The sequence below is a fragment of the Phalacrocorax carbo genome, chromosome 1, assembly GCF_963921805.1.
Source record: "Phalacrocorax carbo chromosome 1, bPhaCar2.1, whole genome shotgun sequence".
Lineage (NCBI taxonomy): Eukaryota > Metazoa > Chordata > Aves > Suliformes > Phalacrocoracidae > Phalacrocorax > Phalacrocorax carbo.
In genome coordinates, this window is record NC_087513.1 from 86514943 (window position 1) to 86536278 (window position 21336).

Consider the following 21336-nt stretch of genomic DNA (forward strand, 5'->3'; position numbering starts at 1 on the left):
CACAGACTTGATTGTGTTTGATGTTTTTTAAATAGGAAACCTAAGCTGTTGAGAGTCTGTATACGCTCGTGTTGTTGCTCCATTTTAAATTAAAAAGTGTGCAGGAGATAACTTACCACCTGGTGATTCTATGAGTATAGAATTTGAAGTACATAGCATTTTAATATTAACATTGTTAATATTAACATTAGGGCATTTGAAAGATGCCTTTAAAAGCCCTGTAGAGTAACTTTATATAGTGTAATTTCCTAAATTTTTTATTAGAGTTGGATATCTACAGCATATTGGAGATTCTGCATTTGCATGAGGATGCATGGAAATATGAGATGTTTAGAATTTGGTTCCCTACCTTTTTTGGTTTTAAGGGGGGGTGGTGGTGTAAGGAGAGAAGTAACAGCAGGATGGAGCAGTAAGAGTGCTCCTGATCCCATTGGACTAAGGGAGGCATGGTCTTTCCACACAGTTTTATGGCTCTTGTTTTATGCAAAGTAACTCCAAAGTGCAGCGCTGTAAATGAGAAAATCATCATGAGTAGATATAAATGGTGATCCACTGAGTTACATAAGACAGACAAGACAGTACTTGGAAATCATAGACTGAAAAAAGTGCCTTTGCATAAACAGTGGCAGGATGAGAGGCTGGGGGTGGGAAGGAGGGGAAGAATAGTCCTGCTTTCTTTGCAGGAGCAAGCATTTTCAGTGGTTAAACCATCCTCACTTAAAATTTGTCTCTCCATTTCATTTTTCTTGTAGGCCTTGTCTGAATAAAAGGAACATGGAATTGTGTCAAATTAACTTAAAATATGTATTTGGAGTGCAAAAAAAAGCACCTGTACTGGGTTGCAAAGTGAATTAAGCTAAAAAGCAACTAAGACCCCTTCACTTTTGAGTGAAGACAGGGGAATATAATCAGTTTGGCTAATTCTCTATGTGGAGAAATGTTAAGATTTATTAGTGTAGCTTTCTTTTTAGCCCAGGCTCTATCCTCAGCCTTGTAGATCCAAGTTCTTTCTTAATAAGATATTTAACTTATTCATGCCTTGCAGTCTCAGTGAGTAAAATAAAAGTTTGTTGGTCTGATTTGAAGAACTGGCATACCAAAGTGACAATTCTGTGAAATTTTGCTTTACACTTTCTAAGTTATTGAAAGTTAGGTGATGGGATGTAGAGGGGCAGTGGCTGATAGTGCATGACTACAGAGGTTGAGAGATGGAGACAAAATACGAAATGATGTGTTGTTGGAGAGTAATTGTTTTCTGACTTATTTTTTTAATGACATTTTAAAGTAATCATGACGACCTCAGGAAAAGAGAATTTCCGGCTGAAGAGCTACAAGAACAAATCTCTAAACCCTGATGAGATGCGTCGCAGGCGGGAGGAAGAGGGTCTTCAACTACGGAAGCAAAAGAGAGAGGAACAGGTACTGTACTACAGTTGTGATATCTGTAACCAGGCCTTAAACAGTCTTGTCTTGCACTGTCCCTAGCTCTTTGCTTCTCCCAAGCCCCTTCTTAGTTGTTCCTGCCCTGCCAGATTCATACACAGTCTGAAATCAGTGTCACCTGCAGACTTTATTGCCTCTTCTGCAGGCTCTACAAAACTTAGAGTGAGTGTTCCTCATTCACTCAACTCTAAGATTGGCCAGAGGAGCTTGGTAATAAAGGTGGTTTGTACAAAGCTGTACAAACCTTGCACTGAACATGATTGAGGAATTCCTGTTTTGTTATTTGTTTTATTTATTTATGGTGGTGTGGTTTTTTTCCTGCCTGAGCTGTGGTGACTTTAATCTCTGTTCAAAGAGTGGCAAGCTGGGGTGAAATGCAAGGAAACATTGCAGCTAGGAGGAGGAGAAGGTCTGACAAAGTCCTTATAAGTTGCAGTAATGATTTTCTTGAGGGCAGAAATAATTTGTTGACCTGATTCTTCTTGGTTTTCTGTCATTAAGTTTCAGTTAATTTATGAATTTACAAACGGTCATGCTATGTTTATGTCCATAAGGCTGCTACCTTGAGTAGTGGATTTATTATGTGTTGTAAGCAAAATGACCAAAAAGAGTGCTTGGAAATGAAGCTTCTCTACCTGCTCATGTCTTTCTAGCTCTTACTACTTTATTCACATTGCAAAGTTGCAGGTGCTCTGCAGGTTTAATCAGGAAACAGCAGCAGTGACAAAGTATGATAAAAACCATCTTCTGATAAAAAGAAGTAGCACTGAATTGTTCTTCCTTTCGTTCATACTTGTGATCATTGGAAGCTTTAAGGGATTGTTTCAGTTTCAAAAAAGTTACAATGAAGCCTTTTTTGTCAGTGTTGAGGTTTGTGGAGTTAGAATGAAGATAGTAATATGCTTGTGTTTGGAATAGTAGGTCAAGTCTGTAACCTGTTTTATCTATACCAGATGCTTTCAAAGAAGGTCAGCGGAGCCTTCTGAGCTGGAATTGCAATACTTGTTGATTTTGTTCAGTAACTGTAGGCAGCATTTGCAGACTACTGGTAGCACAGAATGTTGTCGGTCTTCGTAAAGCCATTACTAAATTAGTAAAATGATGAGTAATTGTCTGTCTTACCTTTGCCTCTACCTCTGTTGGACCTGATTACCACAGGTTGGCTAAATAAAGTGTGTGGCAGTGTTTCCTTCTGTTAAGGAAAATTCTTAGTCTTAAGAGGGGAACAGAAGTGGAGCTGCAAGCAGGATCTGCAGCTCTGCAATTTCAGACCTTGTGCAGGTTCTCATCTTTTATGTACTTCCATGCAAATAGGTCATTGAAGTTTAAATTCCCTACTTTTTTTTAACCAAACAGCTCCACAAAAACAACTTCAGGCCTCTGAAATGAAAATTTTTATGTTGGCAAGTTATGTGAAAATTAATATTTTATTTGAGCACGTTTGAGCTTAAGTGGGCACATCATACAGTAGCTTAGAAGGAATAGTGTTCCACAAGGATGACTATCACTGACCTAGGGTTGTTACAGACTTAGCAGTTTTGCATATTGTTTCCTCCCCATTTTCTCTGGAGGGAAGAGTAACAGCAGGTCTGTGTCAGGACTCTGTCTAGCCTGTCTGCAGTGGTGCAAATCTGACACAGCTTGATGCTGGCGTTTTGTTTCCTGAACTCAGCAGGCCAGTCAGCACCCCCAAACCCATCTTGTCATTGCTAATGTTTCTCCTAAAGAGACAGCTGGATCAAGGGGAGAAGCTGTAGCCTCTAGCTCTCTTCATGACATCTCAAAGTGGGTACCTTCTCTAAGTGGTAGCAACCAAATTCTGTTTATCCTGGCATAATTTCTTTAGACCAATCCCATGTGATCATCATCTAAAGCCCTTTCTGCCACAGTAACTCAATTACCCCAGCCTCTGCTGGTGTTCTACAAAGAGCTGTTACACACAGTAGTTTTTTAGGTCTTTGAGCCCCAGCATCCTCTGCCGCTCAGCTGTAAGAAAGCAATTGTCTGGAAGCCAGCGATAGTTCACAGATGGAGGTGGATGGTGAAGAGAAGGGAATATCAGTGAGGATTTTCCAGAAATTTGGGGGACCAGTATTCTAGCACCTTGCTGGTTTAACCTACTCCATGACTAAACTTTCTCCATTTACTGTCTGGAGGAGTCCTGTAGCCAGTATACTAGCTTCTGTTAGGTTATATGTAATTTTTATTGCAGCCTAACATGACACACTGTGTATATATTTGCTATATGATATATATTAAATACTTTTTCTCTCTTTAGTTGTTTAAACGCCGAAATGTTGCAACAGCTGAGGAAGAAGCAGAGGAGGAAGTGATGTCAGATGGTGGCTTCCATGAGGCTCAGATGAACAACATGGAGATGACTTCTGTAAGTGATGAGAAAGGAATACAGTGTTTGTTGAAACTAAGCTGGCCTGTTGTGCAGTGGCTTGAGGGGAATGGAATTCCAGAAAAATGTTGAAAATGGCATTCAAAGAGCTATGGACAGCTCTTAAACACCTGTTTCAGTGAACTGTCCTGAAGCAGATTACATGAGACAAAAATGCCATGGATAGAGTGAGTGGTTGCTCAGTAGATATGCTTTCAAGAAAATTAAATAAAATGTCATTGCTCCAAACAGGCTGGTTACTTCCTGCTCTTGATGTTCACCATTATGGGTGATTTTATCAACCGTTGCCTGGAGTTGTTGGGTTTTTTTAATCTGAAATTCATAACGCTTGAAACATGAAAATACAAACCAGGCAATGTGTTACTGCAATTTTCAAAGTAAAAAGGGGCTCAGTGGAAGTCTTTGTTAGCAGACTTTTAAGTGGTACCAATTTTAGCTAGTGTGTTGGAAACACAGCTAGACCTAGCTTATCTCTATGTCTGTGTCCTTAAACTCCTTTCCAAGCTGGAATTTCACCCTACAGAAAAAACTTTTAGTGGAAATTAGACTGTTCTGCTTTCTCCCTGTTTCTTTACCATAGTCTTCTCCTTGGAAAGAAAAATGGTAAGGTGTTAGGGCTGTAACAGAGAGATTTAAGGAAAGTGCCATCCTCACATAAAAGTCTGACCACTGATCTTCACGCTTGTGTCTGCATTCAGATTATGCAAATGATGTTTTCATACAAATCAGGCTGGGTTTGGTTTCTGTTGATGGTTATACCAGCCTTGAAAATTACTGAGAAACTGAGAAATCCCTGTAAACAATGCAGTAGATCACTAATAGAGTATATGGTTCAGGATAGTCTTTAAATGTCAACAAGCCCTAAATACCATTTCATTGTTTGTCTGGAAGCTATTGTGAAATTAATAGATAATAAAAAGTAAGGAAAGGAGCCTGTCTAATTGAGATAGATACTACCATTATACAGTTTACTATTTTAAATATAATTTATTTCAGGGTCTTAATAGTTGGAGCTATTGGAGCTGATAGCCTTTACAGAAAAAGCTTAAGTATTTTCAGCACTGTCATCTGTCTCCCTGTCTTAAGGGTTTGGCTCAGATCTAAGGGTTTAGATCAAAAGAAGTGGAAGAAAGAAAATCTGACTTTCCTTATGCTTCTTTACATGGGTGTGCATGTGTGATGAATGGAATGTCAGATTTTACCTGGCATAAGAAAGGTTGCTGATTTAATTTAGCCCTATTGTGGAAACTGTCAGTATTATGGAAAATTTAACTCTCTGATTATAATGACAAGCATTAGATTTGTCAACTCCTCTAAAAATGACAGGTCCTGTACATTTTGGTGTAAGAGTGTGACTCAAAACATACATGTTGCAGAAATCTAAACAATAGCATAATCAAAGTGGTGTTCTTGCATAATAGTAATTGCTGTTCCAATTTAAACTACCTTTTGTTGAAGCTGACAATTTTACATCTATTTTAGAGGAGGGGAGATAGAAGAAAGGGGAGAGAATACTGGTGAGAGGTTCTGAAGAGTAATTTTCTTGCCATAGCTTAAGTAAAATTTGAATTTTGGTTTCTAGAGAAGAAAGACTACACTAAAGAATGATGCTGCTTATGTAGATTTACATATATGATGACTCATTTGTTGTCCATACTGGTCCTATCTAGGTTTTTACTCAATAAGAGATAAAATTTGTACCAGTTTAGCAAATATTGTATCCTTTTTACCACTAATCCCAGATTTTCTTTTCCCTCTTGCTTTCTATCGCTCTTGTTCTGTCTCCCCTACCTGAATCCTAGAGTGCAGTCATCACCTCTGATATGATTGAGATGATTTTCTCCAATAGTCCAGAACAACAGCTTTCAGCCACCCAGAAATTCCGAAAGCTTCTTTCTAAAGGTAAAGGCTGAAATTACTTGGAAAAAAATTTAGAAGCATCACTGGCATGTGTTTTTACTTTGACAGCAATAAAGATTGAATTTCATACAGAAATTTCTGAGTGAAGCTCTGTTTTGGAAAATGTCAGCTAGGTGTATATAATAGTCACTTCAGTGTAAAACTACTAAATGATGCAGTTGTGATCTCTGCTCTGTAATATAATTGTTGTAGACAGTGTCTCTATGGCTCAGATATGCTTCTTTACAGAAGCTGAGCTTTGCTTGTGCCTGAGTGACTGCAGAACCACTGCTGTGAAGTTGGGCTGCCTAAATTACTGAGTGCCTTAGTGATTTGAATTATATTACCTGAAAGTTAACTTTTGGTGACTTATATAAATCCATTGCTGCTTATTGTAGATAAAGCAGTATTGCAGAAAAAGAATACATTTTCAGAAAAGAGGAGTTGGTATGTCATTGGATATTATTCTGATGCTGTAACTTGAAAATTTCCCTACAAAGAAATTAATGTATCTAACTTCGCTTTTTGTTTTAAATAGAACCAAATCCCCCAATAGATGAAGTCATAAGCACACCAGGAGTGGTGGCCAGGTTTGTGGAGTTCCTCAAACGAAAAGAAAACTGCACATTACAGGTATGCAAATATAAATATATATTTATCTTCCTATATTATGAAGGCATTTGGTGATGCAAATTAGGTAGAAAATAATCAGTGATTTGCTTAATTGGCTGTACTTCCTCTCTTTCTCTTCACTAAGATAAAAAAGCTATTTTATCTTCAGGGTTTCTAGCAAGACTTCTGATGGGAACAGGAGACAGACACACACATACACTCATGTCTGAGTTGTGTAATGGCTAGTATGGGATATTTACACTTTCTCTTGTAACAAAACCAGAATGAAATATGGACCTCACCAGATGAAAAGCTATTAAACTAAACTTCAGTGTTTTTTTTGTACTAATTGAAGACAGTTTTAAATCTTTAGAATTATGACTTAAATTTTTGATTGAACTAAAAAAAGCTAGAATTAGAATTACAATCCATAATGATAAAAATAGAAACCTTGAAACTTACTTGCTTTAGTTTGAAAAACTAAATTGTGTCTGTTACAATGGTGGTTAATTTGTCTTGGACTTGCTTCTTGGAGCTTTGTCTCATTTCCAGCTGTCCTTTTTTATGGTCAGAGTTCTTCTGTGCGAGTAGAAGGTGAAAGAAAACAAATCCTCTAGTAAAAGAAAAAAAATGTTAACAGGTTATCATTAGATAAAATATACAGGTTAGAATCAATGTTCTTTCAAAATGCATAAGGCAACAAGTTTGTTAATGCCATTTGAAATCCAAATTTTGGTGAGTGGAGATCTGAAAAAATTTAATACCTTTTTTTCCTTACCCATTAGAGAAAAGGTATTGTTTATAGGAATTACTTTTCTAGTTGATATACACAGAATTCGAAAGGTCAGTTAGCTACTTTTGAGGAATCTGGGGGCAATACCTAAGAGTATATATCAGATTTGAGCGAGTTTATTGGCTTGCAACTCCAGTGGAAAGTTTATAAGCAATCTGATTTAAAAAAAAAAATTAATGCCTTTTATTACTTGTAGGGCCTCTAACATGGAAGCCTAAGACAGGCAGATAAAGGGAAACAAGTTCCTAATATTTGAAGGGTATATTTTAATAGGAAGGGAATGTAAGGGTAGAGGGTACCTCATCAAATGCAGATACAGCTCTAGTTTAAAAAGCAATCATAGACCGAGTCAAATTCTCATGGCCTTACTGGTATAACATGTATTGATTTATACATGAAAGGGGCAAAAATCAGTCAAAGTTGAAAATTCCAAGCTTGTTCTAAAGAGTTAGTTACAAAGCACTGACGATATAAACCCAAGTACATAGCTCTTGATATTGCATTACAACTGGTTAATTTTCCTTCACCTTGCCAAATCAGTCTGGGTGCTTGGCAGTTCAGGTTCTGCAGGCAGAACTTTTTGGTGTGATCAGTTAGGAAGTTCCTCTTGACCTCACTTTAGTATTTCGTTTTACTTTGTCAGTGTTCCCAAAATTGTTCCTTGGCACAAGTGTAGCTTTTGGGCTTCCCATTCTAGGCGTTCCTGACAGTAAAATTACAGGAGAGCAAGTATATTTTATGTTGGCTTTGAACTCTAGCTTGAACGTTTTGCTTCTAGTTCATTAATGACGAGTCTTGCAGTTTTGACATGGTGTGTTTCTGCTTCGTTGCAGCCCATACTCTTTGTGTATTACAACAATGTACTTTGGAATTGTTTATTCTGATCACATCTTACTGGAAGAGAATTTCTCCTTTAGTTGGTCAGGAGGGCAGGATTAATTGTACTTTTACAAATGAAGTATTTGATAATTAATAACACTCAAAATTAAAAGCCTTACAAGCCTAGGCTTAATTGGTGAGTTCTTATTTCAGGCCCATTTCAGGATTCTGTGCGTCTTCTTAGCAGGAGTTGCTTTTATGATTAAATCCTAAATCAAAGTTCTTGCTGCCTGGGTTAATTAGTAATATCTCATGCTTTCCCTACGCCAATTCTTTCTGCCTTTAAAAGACATTTAGTCTTCATTTTTGGTGTGGCACAGAAGACTTTTAGTAAACTTTCTTTTCTATTTTGTTTTCTAGTTTGAAGCTGCGTGGGTGCTTACAAATATTGCCTCGGGAAATTCTCTTCAGACTCGAATAGTGATCCAAGCAGGAGCTGTCCCCATCTTCATAGAGCTGCTTAGTTCAGAGTTTGAAGATGTACAGGAACAGGTAAAGATTAAGAATGCTGTTGGGTTCTTTGTGTGTCTGTGTGGTGGTTTGTGGGGTTGGTTTTTTGTTTGGTTGGTTTTGGGTTTTTGTTTTGTTTGTGTTGGTTTGGGGTGTGTGTGTGTGTGTTGTGCTGTTCTGAAAGCCTTTAGAGGAAATGCAGTGTTTGGCAGTTTTGCACAACAGTTCCTTTCTACCTAGTATGTGTCAAGATATCTAAGCCAGCACTGTATTTTTCTTTTTCTGGAAATATATTTAACCACAGCCAATGGGGTAATATATTTTGATCTCTAATGGGTTATTATTTTTGTGTGTATTGAGGAATTCAAGAAGCCTTGTTTAAAAATTGCTTTAGAGATGGAAAGTTCATGCTTGTTTCTCCTGAAGATAAAGCATGAATGGAGATTATAGTTCCTACATTCTCTGTTTCTTACAGAGTAGATTAATATTCTTTAAGGCCTAAAGGGATCAATGTAAAGCACAGACCAAACATTTGACTCAGTAATTTCCACGTGAGATCCAGACTTGTGTTTGTCTGAAATACATCCTTGTTCATATATTCTTGCTTTGAAGATTTAGGGTGATGAAATATTAATCATGTTAACAAATAGTTTCAGTTAATCTTAATCCTAACTTCAAAGTATGTACCTTTACTATTCAAATTTGGCTAGCTTTGGGTCCAGGTATTTGCTTTTGTTTCATTGTTTACTCAATTAGTAAGCTGTCTGTTTTTTTTCCTGTAGCTACTTACAGACTGTAGCTTAAGTTTTTCTTGAGCAAATGAAATTAAGCTCTGAATTCTCATTATGAGGGTATTTCTGCAGTGGTTGGTTTGGGTTTTTTTCAATTCTTTTCCGAACATTTCTTTGTTTCAATATCTTTTTGTGGTGGTGGAATTGACAGCACTGGATATTCCAGTAGCACTTTTCCAGCAATGCTTTTTGCAGAGATAGTACCTCATATTCATTTCTACTTTGCAGACTCTTTGCCACAGAAGCTGGCTACAAGCTTAGGTTAAGCTGATTATCCAGTATGATCCATTGTTCTTTTCAGAACCACTGACTTACCAGGGTTCAGTTCTCCATCCTGGAAGTGTGACCTCTACTCTCTGTTCCTAGATGTCTGACCTTGCATTTGGCTGTACTGAGATGCATGGTCAGAAGAGTCCTGACTCATAAGCATTGGATTGCTTTGTGTAACTTGTCTTTCTTATAGCTAGTTCAGAATGTACCACCTGTACTTAAAGGTGCCTCACATTTTCCACAAGACGGATAGATTCCCCCTGCCGCCCCAGTTGCTTACAGCTTTCTAGTTCTTCTACTCTGTAACTTTCCATTTTCAATGGTCTGTCTCAGGCTGAATTATTTTGGAAAACATTTTTTTAAGAGAAATTGAATTCAGGTGCTTGAGAAAGTTATATTAAAGGAAATAAGAGTGGGTTTTTTTGTCTTTTTATTTTTTAGCTTTCTTTCAGGAGATGAGTCTTTGTCGTCATAGAAAGTAGAAAAGTGATGGGGAGCTTGCCAAAAAGGTGGATAAATGCTGTGTTCTGCCCATGTGAAAATCCATCCAGATGTGGCTGTTTGATGCTTTTTAGAGTTTGATTTTTTTGGAGTTGAAATTGGTGGCATTACTTTCCAAATTCAACCATCACTTATACGGTACTGTTCCTGCAGTTTGATTGCTGCTTTGAGTGTAGTAAGGGCTACTCCATTTTTTTTCCTCCTAATGATCTTCTGCACAACAGCTAATTTGGGTTTTTTTATTATGCTATCATCCCTACTGATGTTCAGAGAGCAGGTGGGAAGAGTGAACCTGTTAGAATGAGTTATGCAGCCTTCAACCTTAAGATATGTGAATTAACAGAGACGCTTAGGGGCCACAGTTAAGTAGTTTATCTGTCTCTTTCCCCCTCTGCCTCCTAATAAACTACTGATGTGTTGAAGTTCAGATTGCAGGCAGGTGGAGTGGATTATAATTACCAGAAAATAATTTTCTGTGTAATTCAGGTGCTGAATCTGTGATCTCTGTTACCCGTAAGTCTTTGAATACCAGTTACAAATTGCTCTGTAGTAAGCTGTGCTAAAGAAGGAAAATGTGCCACTGGGAAATGTTACCTATGCCTTTTCGTGATGGGTTTCTGTGCTGCAGGTCTAGAGGTTGCAGCCCTGCTTGCAATTGACTTTGGTTTAAAGGCAGGCCAACATGAGAGAAATGATATTTTTTCTGACAGCTTTTAAAAAACCCAAACACTTCACCATAATATCTACTAAAACAAAAAAATAAAGGCATTAAGCACTTAAATGTTAGCTATTGTACTTCTGCCTAACAGGATAGCATTAGTACACAGTTGCATAGTATTTTTCCAGATGACTCTTGTCTCATTTACTATATGTACAGATTGTTGCCCTGGTAACAAATCAGCGGGTAGTAAAGGAGGCTTTTTTGTCACACCATGTCTGTTAAAGTTGGAACACATTGTAGTGAACGAAGGAGAAAAGGGAAGATATTCTTACAATTAAGGCAACTGCAGCTTTCTGAGATAAATGTACCTGCTGCTTAGTGTTTGATGCTGGGCAGTTTGCTTATATCAGCTTTCAGTAAGTAGATACTATAGTTCTGTGTTTTTTGAATGCTTAATGTGAAATATTTGTATTTCATTTTGTAGTTGAGGACAGCTTAGCACTTTTGCATTAGGTCTGTGTTTTGAGCAGATCTGGGTTTCTCAGGCTGGATTTTTGAAACTGGAAGATATTTGACCATAATTTTCTCCCCTGTGAAATGATGATTCTTATCTTTTCTCACAGTAGTACTGTGAAGATTATTATTTGCAAGCAACTCTTGCTACCTTTGCAACAAATTACAAAAATACAGGAAAATACAGAAAATATAAGTACATGTTCAGGGCACATAGGCTGAAAGCTAGTCCTACAGCCATATATAGTAAAGGATGAAGAGAAAAAGGAAAACATTGTTAGTAAGCCATTCATTGTGCTAAATAGGATAGCAATTCTGTAGAACGAAATATAAGTGGTAATAATTTTTAATATGTATCACAGCATAAACTAAAGAACAACTAATATTCACATGGAGAGGACAAGGGGGAATGGACACAAGTTGCTCTCGGAGATTCCGATTGGACACAAGGGAAATTTCTCACAGTGAGAACAGTCAACCATTGGAATAGTCTCCCCAGGGAAGTGGTTGATTCTGCCACATTGGATGCTTTTAAGATTCGGCTGGACAGGGTGCTGGGCCATCTTGTCTAGACTGTGCTCTTCCTAGAAAGGTTGGACTTGATGATCCCTGAGATCCCTTCCAACCTGTGATTCGGTGATTATTTTAATTTGGCTTACTGGTTAACCATTATCCACTGTTTTTTTTTGTCTTACAGTAAGCCTTACAGATTTACACCACTGAACTTATTTTTTTATTTCAAACTTCCCTCAGAAGTGGCTTGGGAACAGATACCAGTTTACCCTATCTGATCATGATTTTTCCAGTGGTTATTTTTAATATTTATAAGCCAATTTTAACTAATGTATTATACTTTCTTTTGCATATGCTAGCTGCTGAGCCTGGTGCACTTCTAAAGCAGTGGTTTTATAGAAGTCAGCATGAGGGAATCATTATAGCTATGTTTGTTAAGCAAGATATATTTTAATTAAATTATATCTTGTGTCTTTTTGTAAGATCTGTTTTGCATTAAGCTATGCAGGCTGACGTTTAATTACCCTACCATCCTTTAACACTTTCATTGTTTACGTTGCGTATCAGTCTTACTCAGGTATTCCCTGTGATCAGCGGTCAAACCATTCGACATCCATTTTCCCACCAAAGAAATGGAGTTTCCCCGCAGCCTGTACTGGTGCATGGGGTTGTTCCTCCCCAGGTGCAGGACCCTACACTTGCTTTTGTTGAATTTCATTAGGTTCCCCCTCAGCCCAGCTCTCCAGCCTGTCCAGGTCTCGTTGGATGGCAGCACAGCCTGAAATAATTTATAGCAAAGGACTCCATCAAAGCTCTTTGGACATGCTTAGGGTTGATCTAGCTGCAGCAATGTCTTAGCCGCAGTTCTCTCCTTCATGCCTTTGCTGAGGTATTTAAAACCCAGATGTCAACTTGGGTTCCTTCATGAACATTGAATTTCCTTCGAAAACCACGTAAGGCATTATGCTCCCTGAGATCGTCTCACAGTGACAGATGTGTGTCATTGAGCTCTGCTGGACAGACAGTGGCAGGAGCATCCACAGCTGCCCTGTTCTCCTTTGGGAATGTTTGTGTGTTCAGCTAAAGCAATCCATTTGTTTTTTCCCTCAGTATTTTGCCAGTTCTAGTTGTATTGCTGTTCCTTTTGATAACCATCAGTTGTTTGATAGAGGTGACCTCCGAGTCTGGTGTCCAAGTTCTGTTTGGTTTTTACGTCAGCAGTCCTACTAACTAGGTCTTAATAATCAAAATCAGGAAAAACAGTTGAGGCATGAGTGTGAGCTATTTTCTCTGTTTGGGTGGATGAGATGTGAGAAATAAGGAACTATGAGCACCCTGGCCACTAAAAGGTGTTTGCTGTGTTGGGGCATAGCAGAAGTCCTCTCCTAGGAATCTGGCCTTCTTGTATCCTTCCTTGTGTCTGCTTATCCATTCACACTTGTATGCAAGCTAATCTTCACCATCTTCATCCCAGTGTTAGATCAATTTCCCAAGTCAGTGGCCAAAAGCAGAGAAAGTCTTGATTCTCACTTCATAATATTTCTTCTTTACCAAGAGGCACAGATGCTACACACTGCTGGTGATTGGTTTAAATATCCAAAGGCCTAATGAAATAATGGCTCAGAGCCTTCAGAATCCTGGGAAGGTTGTCAGAAAGCACATTGATTATTCACAGAGAAGGCACCATATGGCTCAACAGTACTCTACAAAACTTGCACTGTTACTGACACTGAAGTTGTCCAGCACTGCAGGAAGAAACACTGGAGTTTAATAATGAGTAAGATAAACTAGAGACCTGCAACAATCAATACTCCACTATTAGCAATAAATGGAAATTTATGTAGGTGTATAAAAAATAGATGCTGTCATTTGACAAGGCAGCATTTGTGTTTTCAGTTTACACGCAACTTTGCTGCCTAAGATGTTGGTTAAGAAGTCAGGCTACAAATCTTAAAATTACAGGTTCTTCTAATCTTCAGGTCTGGATGTAGGTATTGGAAAGTAATGAAATGGAATTTTTTTAAGAGTCAATTTTTTTAAATTTAATAAACTCTGAAATTTAATGAAATTAAATATCCTTTTACCTCTGCAACTATCCAGAAAAGAAGATAAAAGCATTTGAGATGTGTAGAATGAAGCCAAAATGTTATGGCAAGCAAGCCATTTGCAGCTTGAGGAGTGCATAAAAGAAGTAATGGAAATCACTGAAAATCACTCAGGCAAACAGACCCTGAAGACACTAGTAATTGTTCACATGTCGTCTGGGTACTATGATAGGGCTTTGTATTTATATCAGTGTCCAACGAGAAGAGTTTAAATGAGCTTGACTTATGTTCCTCACTTATCTGAAGAGCTGAAGTAATTCCTTAAGGAAAGACATCTTCCTTTTTGAATGAAACCTTGCATATTTTTCTAAAGATATTTCAATTTCTTTGCATCTTGTGTGCTATCAGTCACTAGCATTACAAGGATTTCTTGCAGTGTCTTCTCTTACCAGGTCCTGTGATATCAGACTACTCAGCCAGACTTCTCTTGCCATTAAAAAAAATCAAGAGTGGGAAAGCAATAGAGATGCTATTTGACTTCTCTGGTCAGTCTTTTTGATGTGAGATTTGCTGTTGCAAAACCAGTCTGTCATTCAGGGTCAGAATGGATTCTTGGATTAAGTGATTATCACTGTTGTCCAACCTAAAAATAGGTACTGCTATAATGGCAGAAACGAAGTCCAGAGACAAGTGAAATACGGCTTCCAGGGTGTTTTAACATGTGTAAGGGTGTCCAGGCAAGCAGATTGTATCTTCATACAAAGATACCCACATGTTCAATAAAAGGAAATTATTGCAAATTCTAACTTTTTTCACCCCTAAACATTTTTAGAAGATCCACAAGTTTGTTTAGAAGCAGCTGAAATCTTTGATTCATTCCTTGGACTTCTCATTGCTGCAGAAATACAAGCACTGCAGTGAGGAACAAGCATAGCTTCTTACAGTTTTAATACAAAAGACATTTTGCAGAAGGTGGCATATGTTCTGTCTCTTAAGCTAAATTTTTTTAGTAGCTGCCTTCTCTGTCTTTAGTCCATGAGGCTGCCAGACCCAAGGTTATACTTCTATTTCAGAAAAACTTTTGTCACAACAGTTGTAGAATAATGAGAATTGGAATGAAAAATTAAGTTTTCATGATGAAGATCAGTTTTGGGGGGACACTGTGTAGTAATGGCTGTTCTGTTTCACAGGAAAGGTCAGTATAGCCTGGTGCCCTGTCTCTGACTGTGGCAGACAGCAGAAGCCTGGAAAACAGTAGGAGAACAAACCAAACTAATCCTTCTCCAGAATAGTGTCCTAGTCTCTTAACAACTTGCAGTTTAGGGACTTCCAGTTGATCTATCTATGGTGTTATTAGTAATACTGGTACAAAGGAGGAGTCTGTCTTTTTTGTATCTAGTAAACTGACATCTGTATCTACATTTTGTATATACACCTGGTTTTAGCTGTATTAATTTTGCAGGATTTGCTAGGGGGTTTGGGCCTGTAGAGTGCTTGGAGTCTGTTTTTTAAAGTAGCATCTTTTTGCCACTGTTTAAAAACATGTTACAGTAGAAATCTAATGCAACAAATCAATTGACATCATACCCATAAAGAATAAATAAGTTTATTTTGGATTATCTGAGAACTTCCTTTAGGTAACAAATTTGGCTTATCCTGCCAATTTTTTTTGAGGAGTAATTTATTTCAGGTGGAGATACAGGGAGAAAAACATGTTTATTTTGTGTGGGGAGGTTATGTACATTCAGTTGGAGAAATAGTTCTGCACTGTTAACACATTTTACTGCAAATATATACATGGCCTTCAACTGAAGATAAACTTGCGGAGGACATTCAGCAGCTGTCCATAATATATAGGATCGTTTTTGTCCTCTATATGCAGTATTGGAAGTATTTCCAGTGGTTGTGCAGATGTATGGGTCTTACCAAATAAGCAGATACATGTATGTATTTGATATGACACTTAGCCCTCTGCTAACTTGAAATAAATAACAAATGGAGTTTCATACACTTTGTGTGACAAAATATTGTCTGTAAATTTAATGGAGTTCATCAAATGGCTTTTATACTCCATACAGACTACTTTAAATTTTTTTTCAGTTAACTCTCGAATTAGTGGACAGTGATATCTAAACCACCACTTGACCTTAATGTATAAATCAAAAAACAATTAAATATTTTATTTTCATCATATTACAGATGATGGATTTCATGTTCTTTAATGATCATCTTACTTTTTAGATATTTTCTTCTCAAAATGAAGGCTTCCATTAGTACTGATGTCCAAGGGAGAAAATAGCCGTCCTTGTGTTTTGCCATGCTTACATCTTAATAGGCAACACTGGTTCTGTCTTGTATAGTTTTGTCTTAAAGAATATGTGCCAGTGCTCATCTGAACTCTGAATATTGGTTTATCTTGCATATAGATTCTTTTTCATCTTAGTTGGTGTCAGCATTCTTAATATGGCTGTGCAAATAATGCGTGCTTTTATGGCTTCTTAGGAGATACTAATGTGGGCTGTTCCACACAAACATTTTTGGGTAGGTGCAAACTTGCTTGACCTGTGCAATGAACATTTGGGCTTGAGCCAGCTCTGAACCAGAAGGAGTGCAGAATTAGTATCTTACTAAGCTTGAGGAGATCAGCTCATCTCTTATACTGTGGACAGAACAAGGTTATGTCTGCCTGCAAAGCTGGCTGTTTTGGTATTCCTCTTAGGTATGTATAAATATTCCTGAATCATATAGTGAGCTTGAGTGTATGTAATGCTCAACCAGAATGCATTCCCCTTCTGTACATTGTCCAGGATCTAACAGTGAGAACAGAGTATCTCCCACTCTAATACATACACTTAATTGGTTGAATTGTGAAAACAAAAGTAATTGCTATTCTGTTTTTCATTGCAGGCAGTATGGGCTCTTGGCAACATTGCCGGAGACAGCACTATGTGCAGAGACTATGTATTGGACTGTAATATCCTGCCCCCTTTATTGCAGTAAGTCTGGTTTAATATGTTTTCTAGAATTTTGCGTGAGTGTCTCCTAAGACTGAAGTTTCTTTTTTGCCTTGGAGAATAATAATGATTTTTAATTATTGTGAACTAATCAGACTTCTAACAGGGGCTCCTGAACTACTTTTGTAATGGAGCTAAAATGGAAACATGTTTTAGGAGCAGCTAAACTGGAACTATTTTATTCTACAGAGTGGGTGCATGCCTGGGCTTATTATAGAGTCATAGAATAATTTAAGTTGAAAGGCACTTCTGGAGGTCATCCAGTCAAAGCCTTTCTTTACAGCAGGTGAGATCAGATTAGATTGCTCAGCTACTTAACCAGTCAAATTTGTAACATCAAAGGTAGATTCTGTAACCACCTGGGGCAACCTTTTGCAGTATTTGACCATGGTATGGTGAAAAACAGTGTTCTGATACTTAATGAGAATTTTCTGTATTTTACCTTGTGACAGTTCCCTCTTGTCTTGTCACTATACACCTTTTGAAAAGGATCTGGCTTCTTCTTTTCTTTATATACCTGTTAAACTGTTGGAGGCAGCAGTTATATCTCCCCTTACACAGTCTCCTTCTAAGGCTGGAGAAATCCAGGCCTCTAACCCTCCTGTTATCATAATCATCTTGATGGTCCTCTGCTGAAGGACAATAATATTGCTGAAACGGTGACACCATCTTGTGTTGTCATGTCCAAATTAGGATTACTTAGTCTCTGTCCTTTTCAAACTCTGTTTGCAGCAGTGGAGTTTTTCTAGTGCTCCCGTAAAGACTTTGGTACAGGTGGGATGGCTATGAGAAAACTTGAATTGTTATAGTTGTGGAAAAACTGGGTTTTGCCTTACTGCATTCTTCCTAGGCCAAAGAACCCTATGGCTAGTTATTTCTAAGTTGTCACAAAAAATGCCTTGTTTAGAGACTTCACACTGTGTTTGACTCAATTCCACAGACATCTTTGTCAGTGCTAGGATTGATCTCACATAAAGGGACTCACAGTGTAGCAGTGACTGATGCAGCTTTGGTCAGTGTGATAGCCCTAATGTGAGAGGGCAGTTTTGGTATGTAGATCTCATAAAGGTGTCAGAGTTCACCACATCACTGGGCTTCCTGTGTCTTATGGAGCAGAAGTTGAACCCTGCAGCTGGTGTGGGGATGCCACCCCAAAACAACTGCAGGAAGAGACTGGTTTGGGGTGCTCTGTAGAGTCGTGTTCTAACAAAACCCAGTGGGCAAGGCTGTCATGCTGGGACTGGAGCCAGTGTGCACAGAAAGTCTGTAAACAGTGCTTGCTGTGAGATACATGACTGTCTTGAGTGTTTGGGAAACCCTAAACCTGACTATATGCATTTTCTGAGAATAAGTTTTGTTCTCTTTCACTAGTCAACGTACAAAAGTGTAAAAGTGGGGCTGACAGTACAAGACTGACATAAAAATGCAGTTCAGAGAAGAGAGTGCTCTCCAAAACTTATCTACACACCGTTTTACTTAGTGCAATTTTGTCACAGTTCTGTGCGTTAATCTGTTAATCTGCCACATCCATATCTAAGCAATTAAATGAATACAATTTTAGTGTAATGGTTGTTATTCTTGTTGGGATACTAGGATTGATATATCTAGCATGTGTGTTAGTATCCAGCCATCAAGGATGATTTTCCTCAGGATGTGTTTTTATAGGAAAAAAATCTAGCATATTTTGCCCTGGTGTATGTTAAAATGTAGCCCTGAGTTTATTTTAATGACTCATGCAATTGACCCTACAGGGTTGCCTGGCTCTGATTTTTAAAAAGCAAAGGTTGGCATTTTTTTGTTGTTTGTTTTAGATTGCTTTCAAAACAGAACCGTCTCACTATGACCCGAAATGCTGTGTGGGCTCTATCCAACCTCTGCAGAGGGAAAAATCCTCCTCCAGATTTTGCCAAGGTAAGAGGTGTTTGAAAGGAAATGGGTTGTGAGGTGGTGGTAGACAAGTAGGTGCGAACATGGTGAACTTTAAACTAAATAGCAGAAATATTTCAGAATTCCTCTGAAACAATGTGTAGATTTCTTACAGATTAAGTTTTTGAATATATTTAGTCCTTTGGGCAGACATTCACAGCCATTGTTTTAATATAGCTGCCTCCTAGCTTTTTGCTACTGTTCCTGTACTGGAGATGACCATCCCACGGCAGAACAAAACTCTGTACCTCTTGGCTGCTGTAGTGCAAAGTATGGCACATCTTAGCAGACAAGTATGAGTTTAAGTTGCCAGACATCGTACTGTAGTGGCTGCAGAATTCTCATAGTGCTTTTCTGCTGGCATGCTCCTCTGTGCTTCTGTACGCTGCAGCCCTGCTGTACTCAGCTACAGCCCTGCACAGAAGTGCTGCCTAGGTCTGAAATTTTCTGAGTATTGAACGTTGAGATGCCAATGCCTAATCCTATAATGTCACATACAAAATTAGCTGACATGTTAATAGATCTTCTGGCTCTTTTATTTGCACAATGTATGTATCTCCTCTTAATGTCTTACAGGTTTCACCTTGTCTTAGTGTGCTTTCCTGGCTGCTCTTTGTCAATGATACTGACGTATTAGCTGATGCCTGCTGGGCTTTGTCCTATTTGTCTGATGGCCCCAATGATAAAATCCAGGCTGTGATTGATGCAGGAGTCTGCAGAAGACTTGTGGAATTGCTGATGTAAGAAATTTATTCTGAGCAAATGTACTATCCACTCTTTTCCCTAAAATTAAGGTTCCAGCAATAGGAAGTTTAATTAGATAATGTCTTGAAATGTAGTAATTTCCAAAAAGCAAGGTTTGAGTTTTAATTTTACCTCTCTGTGTTCAGTCTTCTCTATTCATCATGAGTAACAGAAACAAGGCAACTCTTCTTGTACTAGTTTTGCTATTTCTTAAGAGGTGTTTTTTCCTTCAGCTAACCTGCATTTTTGTAAAATCCATAATATATACTGGAAATTTCCCTGCACCATTGAAGTCCATCTTATAATTACTTACCAATGTGGGAGTTGGGGTCAGGGAGACTGGCCTTGTTTAGAATCATTTCTTCAGGTCTAAGGGAAGGACATGGAGCATTCAGTTACCTAAGAACAAGAAATAATGGTTTTCAGTGATATAAATAAAGACTATTAAGGCTTTTAAGAGTAACACAAATATGATGCTGGGTTAATGAATAGAATGTCTTACTTGAGGTACCATTTATAAAAAGTGTTTTCATTTGAGAAGAAAATTCCTTACTTCACCCTTCCTATCCCAATCCTGATTTAAAAATTATGATGGGGGGCTGCATATGACAGAAGATGATCAAACCTGAAGTATGGGTTAAACACACAGCTTCTGTCTGTGTTCCTCTGTCTCATTCTCTGCCTTTGTGCGTGCTACATTGTGTTTCATAGTTAAAGCTGATTACTTTTACCCTCCCAAGGATGCCTATACTCCAAAGTACTTGTATTCTTTTAATCTAATTTCTTTTAATGCTGCCAAATGGTACCTAAATGCCTAAGTATTTAGAAACCCTAGACGGACTTACCATTAGTTTAAAATGAATGAGTGTCTTGATTCAGGTAGTGAGAGTTAAGTCAGGTTTAGCAGGGAAGTTTTCCCCTGGCTGATGGATGTTCCTTCCTTGAGGATGTAAAGATGGAGATGCTTTAGGATGGTTAACACTTAGACATTTCCTTGGTAATTTTAGGCACAACGACTACAAAGTTGTATCTCCTGCCTTACGAGCTGTTGGGAACATTGTCACAGGAGATGATATCCAGACCCAGGTATGGATTAACTTTCTCTTGTGTTGTACTGCAGTGCATCTTTTTGTTAGTTTTGGTAACCTATTCACAAGCACCTCCTCTTGTTCGTTTTGAAGTTTGAAAGTGAAGGACTGATGACACTAGCTGCCTCAAAACATGCTGGTTTTCATAGTTTGTTAGTGCTGAACTGCTGGTGGTTCATACATAGTTGTGTGTGGGATTTGTATATTGCTGTGCAATGTCCTTTGAGGATTTTTTTTCGTGGTTTGTTTAAAGGCTGAATTTCATGGAGAATGATGTGCCATGGTAGGGCCATTGAAGGTCTGTCATATCTGATGCTGTTGGTAGTCTACGATGAATATAAGAAAAATGAGTGTCTGGTCAGATTTTGGATGGTATATAGCTGTGTCTGGGCAGATATTCGGAGAAGCATCAGTAGGAGGCAGTGACTCCCACCACTGTATTGGAATTAAACTGCGGGTCAGGAAACCAGATGCTTCAGAGGCACTAAGTTGACATCCTGCTGCTTGGTAGGTTTTGCAAGAGACAGCAGCTCCCACCAATTTCTAAAGCCTGTGCCTTGCATATGTGTGTTACCTGTGATCCACTGTCTGGTGGCAATCTCTTTTTACATGTAGAGCAGAAGCTCCAGTTACGGGCTTCTGCTGCTGTGCCTTATGCTGAAGTTTCTTCCGACTTTGCATTCTGACACCCTTCTGTGAGACTCAGTTGGTAATATGAAGAAGAGTACAGAATAGACTACTGTTCATGAAACTCTACAGGCTCTTGGCCTCCATCTCTAGCGGGCAA

At 38.3% G+C, this 21336-nt stretch overlaps 1 protein-coding gene across 1 annotated transcript in view; it reads left to right on the forward strand.

Annotated features, from left to right (window-relative positions):
* Nucleotides 1-21336, forward strand: part of KPNA1 (karyopherin subunit alpha 1) — a 52744-nt gene that overhangs the window by 11241 nt on the left and 20167 nt on the right. The window contains exons 2-10 of the mRNA XM_064464879.1: nucleotides 1286-1419; nucleotides 3722-3829; nucleotides 5653-5752; nucleotides 6288-6382; nucleotides 8394-8525; nucleotides 16685-16773; nucleotides 18603-18702; nucleotides 19294-19457; nucleotides 20469-20547. Of these exons, the coding sequence (XP_064320949.1) occupies nucleotides 1291-1419; nucleotides 3722-3829; nucleotides 5653-5752; nucleotides 6288-6382; nucleotides 8394-8525; nucleotides 16685-16773; nucleotides 18603-18702; nucleotides 19294-19457; nucleotides 20469-20547 (996 nt within the window). The 5' untranslated portion in view covers nucleotides 1286-1290. The remainder of the gene's footprint in view (nucleotides 1-1285; nucleotides 1420-3721; nucleotides 3830-5652; nucleotides 5753-6287; nucleotides 6383-8393; nucleotides 8526-16684; nucleotides 16774-18602; nucleotides 18703-19293; nucleotides 19458-20468; nucleotides 20548-21336) is intronic.